Raw genomic sequence first — 20,728 nt, 5'->3', positions numbered from 1 at the left:
TTTAAGGGTCATTTTAATTGAGTTTAAGGGTCCAGATGACAAAGAACTAAATAGAATGGTTTAGAATACAAACTGGTACAAGTATAAGGGTCTACCAGACCATTTCGCCAACTAATAAATAAGAAAGTAAAGATTATCTTTATTTAAAAGTAATGAAGAAGATAATCAATAAAAAACATGATTCAAAAGAATCGTGTATGTATAGGAAAGAAGAGAAAGAAAGGGGTAGAAAAAAAGGGAAAAGACAAACTCCCCCCTAAACTTATTATGAGAAGTCAGTCACACGCTTAAACTATTGCAACGATCTATTATATACCCGGATTATTTAAAAGTGAATTTATTTCAACCCTAGCGCACATACAACTAGACACATGATGAGAGAGTGTCACACCACGCCACATCATCACCATGCCACTGCCACGTCACAAATTAAGTCAAATTTCAAAATGAATAAAATACATGTCACTCAATTATTTCTTCTTCCCTATAAACTATCAAATCACCACCATTAATATTGTCATTATCACCAAATTCACTTCTCCGTCACCATTAAACCACCAATCCGTAACCAAATTAACCACCGAAATCTTTCCACAACCACTACCATCATAAAGAATTGAAAACAACAATAATAAACTTAACTAAATTCACCATTGAAAATCACGTCACTACTATTGAAATTCATCACAATTATAACCATAAATTTCAACATCCACATCAAAATCACAAATTTTATTATCATTATTGAAATTAAAACTCATACTATTACTAATTTTATCACTCATCTCCAAACCCACCACAAAAAAATATTACAATTGACGAGATTGAAAAGAGACAATCCTTTCATGGTCGAGAAAATCAAAAGGGGATGATAGAAATTATTACACTTGGATAAAGAAGTAAGTTGTAAAACAATAATTTTCCAATTAAAATCTTAAATAACAAATAATAAGGTGTCTTCCTCCATCACAGAGAAACAACCCAAACACTTGTACCAGTAAAATGGTTACATTAAAAATATAGATTTAGAAGTTAGAAGAGTATAGATCAGATATAGGAACAAAAATAGAACAACATGAAATGAGTATGAGAATTGAAGGATCGCGTGAGAAATGGATAGATTTGTAACTCAAAGCGCAAATGAAATGGAATTGATAAGACGAGAAAAGAGCGAGGTATGTATCTTACGTTTGACGAGATCGAGTAGAGAAGAAAGATAGGGTGACATGAAGGAGAAGGGTGAGGGTGGGGAGAATTGACTTTTTCTAAACTCAAATACGCTTTATTTATTTTATGTTTAGTTTTATTTCCACGTTAGCTTTGAGGGTAGTATTAAATTCACTGTTGAATAGTATAGTTGTTAATAGGTCGCTGAAATTGTTTAAGCGTGTAACTGACCTTTTGGATCAACTTTAAGGGTGAATCTATATCTTTTTCAGAGAAAAAACCACTTCCAATAAATAAAAGACATCATGTTGCCACATCTTAAAATTATTAATTTAATTAAAAAATAAACTTTCCAAACACGTGGGCTACTAATTGAAAATTTTAATTTTTAAAAACATTTTTGCTAAGAAAATAAAAAGTGACTATATGTTGTCAATTAGTAAAATGGGATGTTATGTTAGTGCCATTTTTAAAAATTTATACTACATAATTTGAGACAAAAAATAATATATTATTTTGGATAATTTTCTCTTTATGAATTATTCATTTTTCATTGACTTAACTCTTAATATCTATTTGTTATCATGGTATTCAAAGTCAATTTCACCCTATTTTTATTTTAATGGATGTTGGATCTTCCTCAAAAGATTTATTAGGTACACAAGTGATATTAATTAAGTTTAAATTTCATAAATCCTATAGTTTTAATATGAATTACAATTTATCCCTACTAAATTTCTAATTATATTAATTTCTTAAAAATTAATTTTTAAATAATAATTAAAGCTCGGGTACACTAATATGTAGCTCGGATATATAAAATAATTTCTTAGATACATTAAAACTAGCTCGAATACATAATATTTAGTTCAGATACATTAAATATTTGCTCGGATGCATTAATATGTAGGCTCGAATACATTTAAGAAATAAGAGATTTTGAAAAATTTTATAAATAATAGGGGATAATGGAAACAAGTGAAACAAAAGGTATGTATTTCTGTAATTTATAATAGGGAAAAGTCATAGATTCCTCCTTAAACTTGTACCGAAAAGTCAGTTACACGCTTATACTATCATGACGACCTATTACACACCTCTGCTATTTCAAAGTGAATTTATTTACCTCTAAAGCTGACATTGAAAAATAATATTTATTATAAAAAAACGCGTCAGGTAATTAAGAAAGTAAAAAAAATCAAATTATTTACTACACCGCGCCCCCACATCTCTTCTTCTTCACACCCCCACCATCCTCATCTTCTTCACACCCCATTAAACCTAAAATAAACCAATAACAAGAAGCAATCAAGAAATACATTACTTCAAATAGGAGTAAAATTTCGAGAGGTTTCAATTGTTGGATCTTCGTCGGACATTTTGAGTGAATTGGGAGATGGATTGAAAATGAGAAGAAAATTATTTTTCTATTATCTTGATTTTTTTAGAAACCTTCATGAAAAAGAACAAAGAAATATATGTCTAGATCTGAAAATATTTACAACTACAAGCCGAACAAATAACAATGGAAGCTCATTTTCCATGACCAATCAATGGAAGAAATTGAAGGAAGAAACTGAAGCAACCTTTTTGTGGGTACATTTTGGAATGGAAGAACTCTTCAACTCTACGACTAAACTCCAGATTTCGGATGATTTTTTTGATGGTCATTCCTAAAAGTTTCTTCTTTACCATTTTGCTATGAAGAAGACATAATTATTAGAGAACTTAAATAATGAATTAGAAATTAATTAGTGTAAAATATAATTAATAAAATAAAACATAAGTAATAAAAAAAAGTAAGTAAAAAAGATTTAAAAAATACAATTTCTCACGTGGCACTGACGTGACACTGATGTGACAGCGAGTCTAATACACTGCATATTCTGAGAGTGGTGTTAAGCATATCAGGGTCGTATTAAATTCACTTTGAAGTAATTAAGGTGTGTAATAAGATCGGTATAATAGTTAAAATGTGTAACTGACTTTTCAATATAAATTTAGGGAGGAATTCATACCTTTTCCCTTTATAATATTAATCATGTGAAATTTCTTGTTGTGCGATAATAATGAACTTGAAATTTATGAATTTAAAAGTGTAAGATGTGAATCAATTTTTTTATCTCTCAAAAAGAAATTCCATACGAATAACGTCAATTGTAGCACATTTGTGGCTGTGCCGTCTCTTGCGTAAAGCAAGCAAGGCAATGACTTTAGTCCCCAAAAATATCGGCCCCATCTTTATACTAAGAATATGTTTATAAATAAATTGAGTATCCTTGAAAGAAACTATACTTATTTTCTAAAAAATAAATTGAACCGTTAAAAGTATATGATTTTTATTTTTGTCTGTTTAGTCATCATGTGATGAGAATACCAAAAAAAAACATCGTCAATTTCTTAAGTTTAGACTGCTCACAAGTTTAAGACTGTTTACACTCTATTTGAATCATTGTTATTTATTGCATTATATTATATCGTTATTGTATTTATCATGTTTGTTTTAATTGTCACCTAAAATGCATTATATTATATTGTTAAATTTTATTATTACATAACAATGAAAATCCTATTTTATGAAATAATCGATTTGGTGTGTTTTCATTGTTACTTAATTTCTTTTTTCAACCATATCTTTACATAATATTCAAAATATTATTTTACCCTTTAACTTATATTATTTAGTTCTAATCAAGCTTCCTCCCCTAAAATAATTAAAGATTTTAGTAAATTTATAAATTATATTAATACGATACAATCAAACCAAACAATTAAAATGTTATTAAACAACAACAAACAATACAATCTAGCCAAATATTATATCTACCATACAATACAGTACAATAGAGTTCAATGCAATACGATACATTATTCATAAACATTGTACACTTCTTTTTCATAGTGGAATACTTTATCTGCTCTATTAAGTGTGCGTTTTTCCTCTATTTATTCTGTGCTAGTTAACCACGATCTTTTCACAGCAAACAAGATCAATTTAAGCTGTAAACTCACCCCTCCAACATTTCCCACAAAGTAAAAAACAGAAAGTACCACATTTCCATAATTTCAAATTTTGAACTTCTCGTATATTACTTTTGTATGATTTAAAACCAAAGCAATTAACAAATGACAGTAAGATATTTTTATCCAAGTTTCATGCTGGGGAATAAAAAACAGCAGCTTCAGATTTATACCAAGTGAACCAAAGATGGATAATAGTGGACGTCACATCTCTTGCTTAATTAAACAATCAGCAATTTCTTCTATAATATCATTGACAGAGGCCTGGATCTCTCCATGCAGTTTGGTGCACTTAATGAGCATGTTTGGTTTTCATTTCTCTCATTGTTAGTCGTTACACTGTACCAGCTGTTGTGCTGCCCAATGAGGTGAACATGAAGTTCCCCGAAAACATAGCTTCCTTATCTGTCAAACCAAAAGCAACATCAATGCTAAGATGGTCCTTGAAATTCGTAATATTATCTCATTACAGGTTAACAATAAGGATTCGATTAGGAAAAAGGAAGTAGCAAATATTCCTGCGTCTTCTTGGTATTTTTGTGCCCATAACATGGTTCATATGAAAGTTGGGCTGCTTCAGATGATAAAAGGCTAGGATCATGAAAACACAGAAATATAGTGCAGACAAATACAGTTTCCAAACAAGACCTTGCCCCATTTTATTTAAATGAAGCATACAAATTGAATGGTTGGATTGAATTCAACCAACTCTAAGGTAGGCAGCCTCATGCAAAACATCGTCACGAATAATTGGACATAAGCAAAGATTCACTTCAACGACTTCCATGTACACAGATGTAACAACTAAAATCACAATCAAGCAACCTAATGAATGTCGCTAATTAGCTATGTTGCTCGGATTCATCAAGAATGTCAACAGGTGCATGTCGGATTCTCCAAAAGTATTGGAGAATCCGACACGAGTGCAGCATCAAAAGTGAAGTATGTGCAACTAACTCTATTGAGGTTCATAGAAAATACTCATGGAAACATCTAGAAAAAACATTTCATTGGGACTGGTAAGGTATTCAAGAGTAACGAAACATTTTATTGTAATCGAGAGAGTATATATAGTCGGGGGCGGAGCCCCCTTAGCATAAGGGGTTCATTGAACCCCCTTCGATGGAAAATTATATTATTTATATATGGTTAAAATAGTTTTAAGGCATATATAGTAAATGTCGAACCCCCCTCGACTACTTTGTGTTTCTATTTCTATGGATTTTGAACCTCCTAATTGAATATCTTGGCTCCGCCATTGTATATAGTATTGATGCTGAAATGTGTGACCATCTCATCTAAAAAATTAAGTTGTTAGAAAAAGCATAGTTTTTATTAATTAATTATAATCTCAACACGCCCCCTAACATGCGGGCCTGATTTTTTTTCATGAGCCAAGCACGTGAACATTCTTTTTGATATGGGTGGCGGTGAGATTTGATCTCTGGACCTCTCTGACACCATCTCATCTAAAAGCTTAAGCTGTTAGAGAGAGCACACTTTTTATTAGTTAATTATATTTTCAACAATTGAGTCATCCCGAAACCAGGATAAGCATCTTTCAACCCCAAACTGGGGATCTGGAAGCAACAGGGTATCCTGTAAAAGATTTTCTTATCAGATTTCCTCCTATTTTTCCTTTTGAATGGTGGGTGGTTTGCAGATGTGAAATGTTACATCACAAATATAGAGAATGAGAAAAACAGTAACTTATGGTGCCTCACATTGTTTAAGACTTCTCCGCATCTCTTTGAAAGGGGATATTAAGAGCATGAAAGCCCTCATTAACAAGTTCTAACATCCTTCTCACATAAATTGAAATTATGCATATTTGTTTGAGGCAGAAATAGTACCTGTAAATGACAGACAGTTGGATTCCCTGCGAACATACCTTGACATAGCCTGAAATCACACGATATGTAGAAAATAATAAGCATGGCATGCCAAAAGCTCAAACGTGCTACATCTTAGTTACAGAGCTCAGCCAAAAGGAAATTAAATGCAACATAAGCAAAGAAAACCAAGAATAGTATGCAGAGCCCAGTTCACACTATACCTTAGGAACACAGCCCAATAAAAAGAAAATTAAACGCAAGGACAATTACTTGAAAAACATATAGCATCAAAAAATGATATAAGCTACGTTCAAAACTACTAATTTCTTGCAGTTAATTCCAGGAGAAAGTTAACAGCAACTGAAGTGGAAAAGATAATAAATTTTCTTTCATAAAGAACACAAGGATTTCCAACAACCCATTTTCCATGCAATATTGGGCCATTTTACCTACAACAAGCAGCTTCCAGTACAAGTATTTACTTCTGACGATTGCATCAAGAGGAGCTTCTCAAGTATATGTACAAAAATATACTTGCCTGGACAGGAAGCAAAGCAGCATCACTTGGCGTAGAGGTACCATCATCAGAGAAGACATTCCTACAACATAAAACATCAGAACGCCTATAAAATAAAATGCACGTACAATTGTCACTGGTAAACAAATGGCGATCTATTTAAGCTCAATAGGGCATTTTGAATAGAGCTTCACTCATTTCAGATTGCAAAATATAACACTATCTTTACGTATACCCTTCTCCTATGCCACATCAAATCAAAGTTTATCATAGCACCACAGTAACATCATGCTTCAAAAAATGCAACTGCAATAACAACCAACAGCTTGTTCCAAGTTCCATCTACAATTCCGAAGTGTCCTTGGACAATGCCAGTGTCGAGAACTCTCCAACTTTTAGGTGGAATTTGAGTAGATGGGAAATACAAAGATTAAAAAGAATGTTAGCTAGCAATAGCATTGTCAATGAACTCCCAGGAAAAACTGTGATGGCTTAAACTTCTGTAAAATTACTCGTAGGAGAGGAGCAGATTGTAGAATGATAACATTTTCAGCTATGCTTCAACACAAGGGAGAAGGAATTGATTAGATGATTAGTTTGATTATTAACTCTTTAATGGTCTTAGCTTGCTTGTAGCTGAAAATGACTTGATGTAGCATAAGAATGATGCATAAAATTTACTTTTCCATCATCAGTTGCTGCAAGCTTAAAAGAATTTTATAGAGTTGTTTATTTTTTTCGATAAAAGATTCAATATAAACTCTTTAACAGGACCCGAAAAAGAAGGAAAAAAGAGATACATTACAAATTTTCTCATCAGTATCATTTGAAGACACAATCTAGGGCATAATTTACAAGCACACTTATTTCTTGTTTGATATGCAGATACCAACTTTTACGACCTTCATTCACTTAAGTTTAGGACTGTGCTTACAAATGTTTCGAACGAACCCAGTGACTGTTACAATATTATAGCCAAAATTAAGGACTGGGACTATTTTTCTTTATTATATGTGATAATGTCGGAAAACTTCAGCTCATATACTCTAAATAAGTATTTTCAAACTTACACATCTTTGGCTTATCATAATTGAGCAGAGTCCTAAGTTTGAAAATTGAAATGCAACGATCTATATAATTACCATGCAAAAATGCTCATATTACTACACTGGGTATGTTGTTGTTGCAAGAATGTTCGGATTATAAACTTCATTTGTTCAAGTACTTCTTAACAAACAAACAAAAAAGAGACCTGCAAAGTTCAGATAAGTTGTGGAGCCTGAATCAATATTTCAATGCCTTACCTCCAAATTACATTCTGCAACTCATCCTGCTTAGCTTCAGGAAGCATCGCAGCATCATAGGCGACAATATTACCATAAAATATCTTTTCTAAATCCTTCATCCATTTAATCAACAATAAGTTAACCTGCAATTTTGATAACACAAGTTTCTTAATATTGTTATTTTATTTTACCATATTGAACTGTAATGCCAATATAAATCACAATTGGAAAATTAAGTTATGGTCTTCATGTGGAGCTACATGTCCAGTCATATACTACAAAACTTCCCCTTCCCCATGTAAGTGAGTATAAATTGTGCAAAACCAAAACAAAGATTGGAAACATTTTCTACATAATGATTTTGTTGAACAAGATCAAAGTTACAGTATTTATTCAACTCACGATTGGGCTCTCTATTTGGTTGGCGTGTGCGTGGGCAAGGGTACTCTTACACAAAAGCACGATTCTGTACAAAGAATTTAGTCCTCATACACAAAAAAAAAAAACATTCCAAAAATCTTGACCAGTGAAATATTCTTCAGAATGTTCTTCTGCTTCACTTTTTCTATATTGTTCATATTAGTAACAACAGAACAACTTCCCATGCTCTATTTCTCTGCTGCTTTCTTCTGAATTTCAAGCTTTCACACCATACACCATAATGTATGGTGCTACCAGGCAATGATGCAATAGATTGCCTACATCCTCCCCTTCCCTATGGCCATGGAAACAAATCTAGAAAGCCAAATTACCTTTGAAGGTGGCATGTTTCTCATGGTTATTAGCAAAAGAGGCTGTTCGGAGACATGAATCCTAAGGAAGAAGAACATCATTTTAGTCACACACTGCTGTTTGTGTGGAGAGGCAGCTGAGACAGTGGGACATTTGTTCTTGCATTGCAGAATCACTGACCAGCTATGGAAGAATTTCATTAATCTCAGCGGCATGCAATGTACAATGCCTAGCAAGATTGTTGACACTACCCAATTGGGAAGGAGCTGGGAAGGAAGCTAAAAACAGGAGCTATTGGAGAACTATTTCCAGCCTGTATATGGGGGATCATTTGGAAGGAGAGGAATGATAAATATTTTGAAGACAGGAGTAGAATAGTACAGAAGATAAAAACATATTTTTTCTGCTTTTGTTTTTGTTGTACAAAGAACTATCCCGTAGATGCAGAAGATATCCTAGAAGTTGGGCCATGCTAGGATTAGGAGTTCTTTATTTTCTTGCTATATCTTATTATGACCACATTTCCTCCATAGAGACTATGACTCATATACATATCTCAACAACCACTTAATTTCCAAAGCTTTACATTGGTTATTCAGGTTTTTAATGCCAAGACCTCCCTGTTTCTAGCTTGTTATGGGCCATTTCCACTTCAATAGGTGATAATAGCCTTTACTGGTTTCATTCCTTGCCAGAAAAAGGATCTCCTGATCTTGTCTTACCTCTGTACAACCCCTGCTGGGATGGGGAAAAGAGTTGGAGGGCATCTAGTACAACATTGATCAAAGTGAGTTTGCCCCCATAGACAAGTACTGGGCTTTCCATCTTGATAGCTTCCTTTCATATTTTTCCAGAACATTGTCCCAAATTTCTTTTGACCTTGATTTGGTCCCCAATGGCATCCCTAAATACAAAGAGGGTAGGATTCCCACTTCTCCCAGAATTGAAGCCAAAAGGCCTATGTTTGGGACTCTAATGGGGTAAATGTGGCTCTTTTCCCAATTAATGTGCAATCCTGAGATACCTTCAAAGAGTGATTACTCTTACATATCTTAACTGTTCCTCTTCTGCACCACAGAAAATCAATGTATCATCTGCATCAAGATTGTCTCCACTGTTTGTAGGCACTTCAAAACCTGAAATCAAACCATTGATCTTATGGTCTTTAATTATATTGTTTAGCCCCTCCATGGCTAGGATGAACAGAAATGGGAACATAAGGTCCCTCGCCTTATCCCCTTTGGGCTGCAAAGAAACCTTTAGGAGCTCCATTAATCAGCACTGAGAACTTCACAGTGGAGATGCCGAATCTGATCCACTTCTCCGCAAATCCCATTTTGGTAAGTGTTGAGCAGAAGCACCCAATTCACATGGTCGCCTTTTCTATATCCAGTTTGCATAAGATTTCACACATCTTTTGTGTTAGGACCCATTTGGCAGTGAGAACTTCAGTTTCTTCTGATTTTTTTCACTTTATTTGAAAATCACCATTTGGGCAAGAAAATTCCAAATTTAACTTGAAGTTGTATTTGGAATTTGGAGAACACCCAAAAATTTACTTTCACTTTCACTATATTTTTTTAAAAAAACTTTACCCGAACTTTTATTTTATAAAAAGAAACCCATTAATTCATATTTCATGTTTTTTTATGAAAAGTACATGCAAATAACCAACTAGTATTATTTACAAAAACAATAACCAAACACAACTCATTGTCAACTCCAACTTCAAAAATCAAATAAAGTTTCAAAATATTTGTAATAATATGTGCTAGAGTACATGGAATCTAATCTATAACATTATGTGATAATTTATTTTTAGATATTATTCTTTTAAGGGATAATGCACAAGTACCCCCTCAACCTATGCTCGAAATTCTAGAGACGCACTTATACTATACTAAGGTCCTATTACCCCCCTAAACTTATATTATAAATAATTTTCTACCCCTTTTCGTCCTACGTGGCACTATCTTGTGGGCCCAACGTGTGTTGACATTTTTTTTCAAACTAGTGTTACGTAGGCCGAAAAGGGATAAAAAATTATTTATAAAATAAGTTCAGGGGGGCAATAGGACCTTAGTATAATATAAGTGTGTCTCTGAGATTTCAAACATAGGTTGAGGGGCTACTTATGCATTTTCCCTTCTTTTAAAGCAAATTTGATTGTATATTTTGAGGTAAAGTAGTTGAGTTGGGTGATTTTTGCTAGATTTTATACATTGAAGGTATAAACAATATCTAAAAAAAGTGAATTCAAATTCTAAACATTCTTTGCCAAAAGTATGGCGAAACAAAACTCCAACTTCAAAATTCCAAATAAAGTGAATTTTTTTTTTCATAGTCAAACACCCACTTACTCTACTGCTTCATTTGCTATCAATATTGCATCCATAATCTGTTTACCTTGGATAGAAGTCATTTGTTGGGAATCGACCAACTTATACATAACCCTTTTAATCCTTTTAGTCAACAATTTAGACAAAAGCTTATACAAGCTACCTATCAAGTTAATTGGCCTATAATCTTTTAACTCATTAACCCCTTTCTTCTTGGGGATCAGAGCAATATATGTGCATTGAATCTCTTTTCAAACATCTCATGCTCATGGAAAATGTGAAAAGCATTCATGATGTCATAATTTAGAACTTCCCAATATTTGATGAAGAAGCCCATGGTGTATCCATCAGGGCCACAGGGTTTGTCCGCAACACACTTCTTTAGGCAACTAAGCACCACTTGTTCCTCAACTATAGCTTGTAACGGTACTTTTTCTGCTTCTGATATTGTAGGACAGTTCATCATGTTGCATGTTGGTCTCCACCTTTCTGTATCTGTGTACAATTTCTTACAGAACTGTATGTCTCCCGTTTGCTCTGCCTGGTTTGTTTGTTTTTTTTGTGAAATTGGTAAATTGTATTCCTTCAGCATTAAGGCTATGCTGGCCACCTCCAAATAGTTTACAAAAAAAGAAAAGAGAGATACTTACAAAAAGCCTATAAAATCCACTAATTGGATTTCCTCTTCTATACTCTGTTCTTTACACCAAAAACCTAGTGCAGTAATTACTTTCCACTGAATCTTCAAAATAGAGGATTCTTTTCCTTCAAAGCTCCTCTGGTTCCTCTCCTTCCAAATGGTTCACCAGATGCAGGCTGGGACTGTCCTCCACCATATTTTTTGGCTTTTGCTTCCTCCTCTTCTGATCCAACAGCTAAGCAAGTCTGCAGTATGTTCAGGCATGATCCAATTAATTCCAGCATTGGCAGTGAACATAGCCCAAATTTGTGTCGTTACTTTGCAATGCATGAAAAGGTGTTTGTTGGTTTCTAGTGCCTCCTTCCAGAGGAGGCATCTAGATGCTATGATGAACCCCCTTTTTTGCAGTGCCTCATATGTCAAGCATGCTTTCCTAGCTACTAGCCAAGTGAAGCATTTCACTTTATTAGGAGCAACACTTTTCCATATAGTATTCCAAGGTCCAGTTGACCTGCCTCCAGCAACACTCTGCCTAGTTTTTTCATTGTTTCTCCTTGTACTTCTAGGTGGTCAATATAGTTGCTTCTTTTATGGGCATTGGCTGACTTGTGGAAAAACTTAGTGTTGTTGTCACCTTCTTTTAGCCAGAAAATTTTGGATCTTTGCTTCCATGCAGTTTTTGGCTCTTTCTTTTAATGACCAAAGTCTCTTCATTCTTGAGTAGCTCTTCATACTTCAAGAAGGTTGCTGACTTCAAAGCAGCCTCTTCCATTGTTAGAGCTCTTCTATCAATTATAGAGTCCAAAGTTGCCATTTTATTTAGCAAATTGAAATCATGGAAAGACAAGTTTCCTTTTTTCTTCCATACTCCAACTCCTTAAGCTTACTTTTCAAAGCTTTAAATTTATAGGCTAATATGTAGTCTGGTTTCCCTAAAAATGCAAGAGAATTCCACCAAGACATGATTTTGTCTGAAAATCCCTCTTATGTTTAGCCACCAATTTTTGAATTTAAAATATGATTAGTTTGATCTCAAGGTCCATAGTGTAAGGCTATAGGCACATGATCTAATGCCAATCTCTGGAGAGCAATCTGCTTCACTATGGTGAATTGTTCACTCCACTCAGATGAGAATGAAACTTGTGTTCCTCCTTCTAGTGGCAGTAAGTTCCTAGTCGTTTACAGTGCGAAAATTCTACCATGGTAGAGGACTTCCTTTGTCAGTTGCCCTTCTCTGTGGGGAACCAGCACACATTGAAGTCCCCACAGACTGCCCAAGGACCCTCCATCAAAACCGTTAACAGACCACAACTCATCTCATACCTCTCTTCTTTCCACTTTAAAATTTGGTGCATACACCCTTGAAATGTAATAGTTGAAGATTTTGGAGCATGGCTTCAGAACTGCAAATTTAATGTATGAACCCCTATTTGCAGCACCTCTCCCTTCCATACTCTACTATCCCATAACATGATGATTCCACCCTTAGTACCACTTGCTTCTTAGCAAGCATACTTATCCCTCCTCATATTTGTTTCACTATCTCTTAGATGTCTGCAAGTAGCCTGGTCTCTATACAGTTCTTCACCACCCTCCTTTCCCCCCGTCCTTTAGTGCCCTAACGTTCCAAGACACCAAGTTGAGCTTCATAATTCAGACTGTACACACCCTTTCCCCTTGTTTCTGCCCTCACTGTTTTGAACTTGGCATCCAAAGAAATTAAGTTCTTTAATTTATTGGTGCCTTTGAATTTATTTTTCCTATTTTCTGTAGATGGCTTCATCCTCCTAATTCTGCCTGCATGCATCAATTTGCATGAGGAGCTCCAATGTTTTCTCTTCATGTCCTTTGAAATCATCTCCAGACATTTTACCAAGTTTAATTAACATTTGTCAAATTCATGCTGATGTCATTTTCCCCTTCTCGATGACCGCTACAGCTGATTCTGTGGCTAATGGTATCGTTTCTTCTGCTTCCCAACTCTCTCCATCTGAACTTGAATTGCCAATCACAATATGTTGCTCTTTGCAATTCTCAGTCCCCCTTACCTCCCTCACCATTAATTCCCCTCTATCTCTTCTAGACTTATCTCTGCCTTTTTTTCGAATTTTTTTGCCAGTGTTTCTGTGACTGGAGTTGTCGCAGTGAGTCAAAGGCCGTCTGTTTCTATCACAGTGGTGTCTCTGGGAAAGATACTCTTAACATCTTCCCCCAGAATTCATCAATTTGTAACTCTGAATCGGGTTGGACTTGTTGATTAATTAACTTCTATTGGAATTGTGTCTGGGTTTGGGCCCCAATTTTAGATCGACCCACTATCTCCTGACTTGGAGACCTCACGTTCCCCTCACATGGATTTATTTTTTTAAAAAATCTTCAAATATGCATTCCAATCAACAGTAGCCAAGATAGCTTTTTGATTGATAACGTCAAAAGAGGCTTTTATCCTATGTGTATTACCTGTCTTCTTCACTGAGCTTAGATATCAGATTTCTGTGCAAAGGCCTCTCCTAAGGGATCCCCTGGTCTTCACTGTCTCCGCCGTGGTTTTCTATTCCGCCATGATTTCCAGCGAAGCCTTCTTGGAGGTTGTGTCTTTCTAAATCCAGATCGGGGCCCTGAAGGTATAACCCTTTTTAGTTATGGCAACCTCATTGGGTATTCTTCGTCCTTCACTTCTGACCTCAATTTGAGCCCATTTGAGATGGTTTCTCAGCTCTGTAACCTCCTCTGTTATGTGACATCCTCTACACTTATCACCTATTTCTTTAAACGTGTCTTGAACCAGAAATGCAGGGTAATCCTATTGCTCTGATCCAGGTCATTTTTAGTCTTTATTGGGAAGGTGAATAACAAACAGTGGGTTCCACCTTCCACCATCCTACTTGTACCTTCAGGTTCTTCCAGCCCATTCTCCTTGCAATATCTTCTCCGATATGTGCTTATTTGAGAATTCGAAGAGGAAGATATGCCCTACCATTTCAAAGATATTGACTCCAAATGCTTCCTTCCATATAGAAGAGGCCCATCTTCTTACATCAGTCAAAGATCACACTTGTAGAATTCCATCTTGGAAATACACAGGAATAAAATCATAATAAATACGTTGAACAGAATCCAATGATTGAGAAAGTTGAAAGGAGAAGGTCACAAAATTATCCGAGAAGGGAATAAGAGACATTATCAAGGGCACTATGTCAGGTATCCCAACTTACTATACGTCCATAATGCCCGAGAACTGTGGTTGAAAGATTGGAATAATCTCGTGAAATTTTCTGTGCGACAACAGTGAGGTGGAAACAAACCTTTAACATGGGAAATAGCAACTTCTTCTATGAAAGCAAGGGGCTCAGGATAGAGATTTGAGGGTATTCAACATATAACTCCTAGGTAAGTAAATTTGATGACTTAGATTGGAGAATCAACCATCGTAAAGTTATCAACAATACGGAGCACAAGTGAGAGACAGTGATGGAGGATCATTCAGATACATTTAACATATGGAGGAGCATAACAAATGGTGGTAAGAATTTACCGGAAGTATCAACTTTTAAAGATATTATCTTATGGAAGCAGATAGCGTGTGGTGATTTAAGTTAATCCAAAGAAGAAAAGAATTAAAAGGGGCTGCCTTATACTGAAGAAATTCAAAAAAATGCTTGTCGGACAATGCAAGAAACATGCCAGACCATGGAAATTCTGTTTAAACATAGAATCAAGTTTTGCTTTTAATATCAAACTCAAGACAAGACAAGTCTACAAGCGGTGGAGAAGTAATCGGTGATAAATTTAACACTTGAAAGACAAAAAGGTAAGAAGACCCTCCAAAATTGTCATATCAAATGTGTAAATGAGAACAGAAAAAGTGGAGATACTATTGCATCTTCTTGATGCCGTCTTTTTTAATGAAACACCCATCAGAAAAAAGGGAAAAAGTAAAGATGAAAAGTAAAAGCTTTTTGAGGATATCAAAGCTCCTCATCAAGGAAAGTGATCTGTTAGATTTATAACCGTCCAAAATCAAATGTAAGACTAATATGAAAGAAGCTTATTTCTGGAAAGATCACAGATGCGCCCCAGCTTAAGCACTAAATATTTTATACAACAGCCTCGTTATATAATGGATGTCCCCAGCTTAGAACTACAGGCTTGTTATACAACAGCTTACAACAATTCTTTAGGATAAGCCGATAAGCACAACAGCCCATAAATACAATCCGATTCGTCATTCTTCCCCTCCTTTTCATTTCTCCTATCATTTTCTTTTTTTTATGGAGGGCATACAGTCATTCTTTATGCTTAGATATATTTCAACTTCCAACCCAAAATTTTCTAAAGAAACACCAAATCTTAGAGTTGACAACTTTATGACTATCCGGACTTTGCTGATTGAATGGCAAAGGTAAAAACAGATTCAAGCTATATCCAGCAAGATTAGTAGTTCAAATATGAATCATGTTTCAAGTAGAAACTGCTAAGTGAAAAACAAAGGGAATGCCCAGAAGAACTATTAGCTTATAGAGTTGATTTTCTGTATCAGGGTTCTGTAACTTACCCCAGCTTTAGAAACTCTCAGCTCCACATCATGATTATAAATCTCATACAAGTACTGTCCCAGTTCAACACCGTCCTTACCCTCCTGTTTCAAACGTCGCAAGCAAAGCCACATATGGATAACTAGTAAGGAAAATGTGGTCTTAAATGTTTTCTCCAAGCTAAATACTGCATTCAACATATATACACAATCAGACAACTCAAAATAATTAATTAGCAAAGCTAATCTGGGAACAAAAGGTAATTATACTTTCTAAAGACGGAGAAGAAAAGTACAATTGTAGGTGAAAATGAAATACCACAGACTGTCAGATTTAATAACCAATTTTCAATTTGTTTGCTTGTCCAAAGGTTAGGGTACAGTCTGCTTACATCCCTCCATCCCCAGACCCACATGTGGGATTACACTAGGCATGTTGTTGTTATAAATTAATCAAATGACAGTATTTTCAGGAGAAAGAGATATCATATTAGACATATTTGATCCCAAACAGCTTATTTTTTTGAAATATCACATGCGAAATAAATATTCAGAAGTCGGGCCCTAGTATTAACATGAGCAGGAATGCTGTAAGCGGGCTGGGTGAAGTCTTAAGAGATAGAAGTGGCCCGTGCTTAAATGATAGCAAGGATTAACCAGATACTGTGAAAAGGTTGTCGATCAGCAATGTGAATAAGGAAGTATTTAACGCGCAACAGTTTGAAAATTCAATGCAATAACTCACCTCGAAACCAGAGCACCTGAAGAACAATAACTACTTGAATTCACTTAGAGAGAGGAAAGACACTGACAATACTTTATCAAAAAAGGAAAGACACTGTCAATAAACTGAGGCTAAGAACCATCTGCAAACAGCTTGTGTATTATTCCCCTAAACTACATCTCTCACTTCAGATATAGGCCAACTATAAAATTATACTGTTTTTTTAATATAAAAAAGAAAGCACAAGATGTGAAACATTGTTATCATTTTTTATAAGATAGTATAAAGTTAGGCATAGTGATCCATGGACACATAGAAACAGGCAAAAGCTAATCATGATCAAGGAGCATACTAACCATCGTAAATAGCAGGTCTGTCAACTTGGTGAACAACACGACGATAAATAACATTTGCCCCTCGAATGGACTTGCTTTGCTTACTATAAAACAGCATTAGCTTAAATAAAGCGCGCTTAAAGCCCTCGTACTGTGGATCTTCAACTCTGAATGGTGAATCAGGTGCTAGTGCCAGCGAATGAGGCTTAGACCAGAACATCTTGTTCAAATTTACCTATTCAAGTGACCGAAGTCAATTAGAAGCACTTCCAAAGTTGGACAAATTTACTTACCAAAAAAAATAAGAGTTGGCACAAATTACATCCAACAAATCTCTGTTCAGCATAAATGCCAACAATTTAATTAAGTGAAGGTATCTTCTTTCATTTCGCACATCTCCATTTAGTGAAATTATATATATCACGCAAGCATCACAACTAAAAGATTAAAACTCCAAGCAACAGATTCATGTGGGATAGCCATATCATTTTACACAACATCAACCTAAAGGGAACAGTTACAGAACTAATTCATGTACTATCTCCATTCACATTTAATTTTATACAGTAGGTTTGTCAAGTATACAACAAGCAAATGTAGCATGAAGCTTGAATGGTCATAACTCATAAGGTACTCAAACCTTGAGATTCGATCTTCTTAAGAATCAAATTGATGCGGCAAATAAACCAACAGCCAAGAAATGTAATTCGTAGTCAAAACCTGGTCATTAACATTGTATAGTTTATCAGCAGGCGGCTCGGCAACGGCGGCAACCTTGGAATAATCTCGACAGTGTAAAGAACACAATTGTCTTCCCAACTCAGAGTTTACTCTACCAAACTGGGAAATCGCTCTGCTCCATCTCGTCAACATCCTTTGGGACTCTGCGGCGATTGTTGATTTCCTGAGGTTTAGACGCTGCTCTTTTATTTGGCATTACAGAGGGAGTATTTTTTTCCAAATGAGCTTGAGACACATGATCAAAAAACTAAGCAGATCAACTCAATTTCATCCTCTTCCTACTAACATTTTTTCTTACTTGTGCAAATTTCATTAATGATAGAATGATTAAGGATGCCTTAAAAGAAGTTGTGATCATTTTCAGAACCTAGTAAAATTAGTCACAAAAAAATGACTGATGCACGCGAGCATAAAGATCCAAGGGAAGCAAACTCACAGAAACTATGTTTAAAACGTGAAGAAGCATCATAACAAACAGTCAAATTGTGAGAATATTCATAAAGTCGTTCTTATTCTTTTCAATCCCCGAAGGAGAATATAATTACAACTCTCTCCAGGGAAAACAGTTTTCAGAAACAGTCAGCTAAACGGAGATGATACTTCATGAGAAATTTATTCCTCTTCCTCTGCATCCGCCTCCGCCTCCTCCAGCCATTTCACAAAGATCAATTTTTATGTTCTCATTATCTTATTGACACAATCCATTGAATTATCTTTTATACAAAGGAGTGACTACACACCCTCACAAGTCATATATAACCAGAAATTTGTAAAGATATGCCACTGAAGCTATAGCAGAAGAATTCAGGAACAAGAGGTTAATTCTGTACTTGAGCAAAAGGAGCAGTCTATCTTGATTACCCAAAAACTATCAATAGAGCACTCTATCTTTAGGACTACTTCCTTTCATGTCAGTATATATACTTTATGGAGTAGCGATAAACGCTTAGTTGAGGGTCATCACAAAGAAGCACCCAATTAGAATGTTTACAATTGTGGGATTAGAATAATAAGAGAAAAGAAGCAGAACTGGATGGAGTTTAAAGATGAAAATAAGAGTGACGCTTTCCTAGGGAAAAGATATAGCTTTTTTAGCATTTAGTAATGGAAATCAACTCATAAATCAGTAAAATGCTCCAAGCTGAAGGGAACTTCATTACCAAATTCAAACTCAAGATTTTGGTTAAGAGAGGAGAGAACCACCCCTTCCTTCGGTAGTTAATTTGCATCTGCAAGTGTGCAGAACCATTAACCACAACCTCGATACCTATGCATGTCTTGACTATTTATATGAACTTGGCAGTGGTAGCTTGAGAATCTTTACTAACACGATCCATTTAATCCATATACTAAACTAAAATACATGAAATGGTAAATTAACTAACTTTTTGGGCAGTAATACAGCAGTGAGAACACATATGATTTATCCACATCTACACAAAGAAATGGAAATAATCAATTGAGATTTGTCCTACATGAAAATATGAGAAGATCACCTTCTGGGTTGTAATTCTATAAACTTAAAGTTTCTAACTTCTTTTATATGAGGAATTGTTGGTGGTGTTCGGACCAACTTGCACACACCTCGACTATTTCATCAAGTATTATTACCTCCCGCTAGCATAGTAAATAACAACAAACACTCTAACTTTATTGAGTATTAATTCAACTTTGTATAACTATTTTGTATCCATATTATACCAAGAATTCTTTGACATGAATACTGCCCTCGATGATGTGTACAAGAAGGTCTTTGATTAAAATTGAAAACAAAAATTATAATTCAAAAGGTTTCAGTAAATACATGCCTAGCATAACGAACTCATACCATCTAAATATCCTCTCATCTTCACAATTAAGAAGATCCTGTCTTCTTTCAGGTAAAAGCCAAAAGATAATGCTTTAGTCTAAAGTGTTTAACCTTCAAGAAATACAATAATCCATCTCGCCAAAACAAAAGGTATATTTAATTCTGGAGTACAAGGAATTTGGAGACGGAAAAAACTTAATAGAAGCAACAACTGGAAATAAAAATCAAGCAGAAAAACGCCAGCACAACATTAAAGTAATGCTTACAGGCCTTAAGTGATAACATCAGCCTATGACCATCACCATTACTCCGTCATCCCCTAAAGTCCGTATTTGGGTTCGAATCCTAATATTGAAACTTGTGGCAATATTCAAATCCATAAGCAAAAATAACTGGGTTAAGACTTTCTAACATAGTCCAGAAATAGATATACTTTCTTTTGGGCAATTTCACAAACACCTTTTATGCAATTACGTATATTGTACCTAATATAACAAACTCTTAATTACCTTGAAAGAGATGAAACAGATGATATTTAAGATTAAATCATATCATCAAAGAGCTGTAGCCGATTTGAAATTTAAGATCAACCCATGAAAAAAAACAAATATTTCATGGAAAATTCAAAACATCTCAGAATCAGAAATTAACACAAGATAACATAAAAAGGGCGAACAAACAGAGGGGACACTTACCTGTAAACTGGGCAAGAAAGAGCAGTATAGTTTATGGAGAAAAGAGTGTTCTTGAGGACTTGTGATGTGAAGGAGACTGATTCTAACCACAGCAATGTGAAATAAGTAGCAGAAATGAGGGCCATTAAAATACGTAAAATGAGATAGTTCAACTTTTTATTCACAAAGTACAAAAGCCAACAAAAGATAAAAATATGTAAATGCCAAATATATCCTTAATTAATGCAATCTGATTTAGCCAAGGTTTTTTTCACTTTTAAAAAAATGTACAACCTAAGAAGCATAATTGTACAAGAATAACATTGCTAAAAATAATGGAAAACCCTAAAATACCCCTAACCTAGAGTAAACA

At 34.9% G+C, this 20,728-nt stretch overlaps 1 protein-coding gene across 3 annotated transcripts; it reads right to left on the bottom strand.

Annotated features, from left to right (window-relative positions):
* Positions 1-3,991: 3,991 nt before the first annotated feature.
* Positions 3,992-20,521, bottom strand: LOC107023713 (ubiquinol-cytochrome-c reductase complex assembly factor 1). 3 transcript variants are annotated; one of them, XM_015224492.2, is made up of 8 exons: positions 20,377-20,521; positions 17,851-18,034; positions 17,152-17,365; positions 16,093-16,259; positions 7,845-7,969; positions 6,562-6,622; positions 6,042-6,090; positions 3,992-4,593 (listed from the first exon to the last, which is right to left on the bottom strand). In XM_015224492.2, the coding sequence occupies exons 1-8, from the start codon at positions 20,499-20,501 to the stop codon at positions 4,523-4,525; spliced, it is 996 nt and encodes a 331-aa protein (XP_015079978.1). In that variant the 5' UTR covers positions 20,502-20,521; the 3' UTR covers positions 3,992-4,522. The 3 variants fall into 3 exon arrangements, with proteins under 3 accessions (XP_015079978.1, XP_015079980.1, XP_027773547.1); XM_015224494.2 differs by lacking the exon at positions 20,377-20,521 and adding an exon at positions 20,191-20,333; XM_027917746.1 differs by lacking the exon at positions 17,851-18,034 and having other exon boundaries at positions 20,377-20,497.
* Positions 20,522-20,728: the final 207 nt, after the last annotated feature.

This window comes from Solanum pennellii, chromosome 6, assembly GCF_001406875.1.
Source record: "Solanum pennellii chromosome 6, SPENNV200".
In the NCBI taxonomy this organism is placed as follows: Eukaryota; Viridiplantae; Streptophyta; class Magnoliopsida; order Solanales; family Solanaceae; genus Solanum; species Solanum pennellii.
Note: the sequence above shows the minus strand (reverse complement) of the source record. Positions and strands in the feature narration are given on the sequence as shown.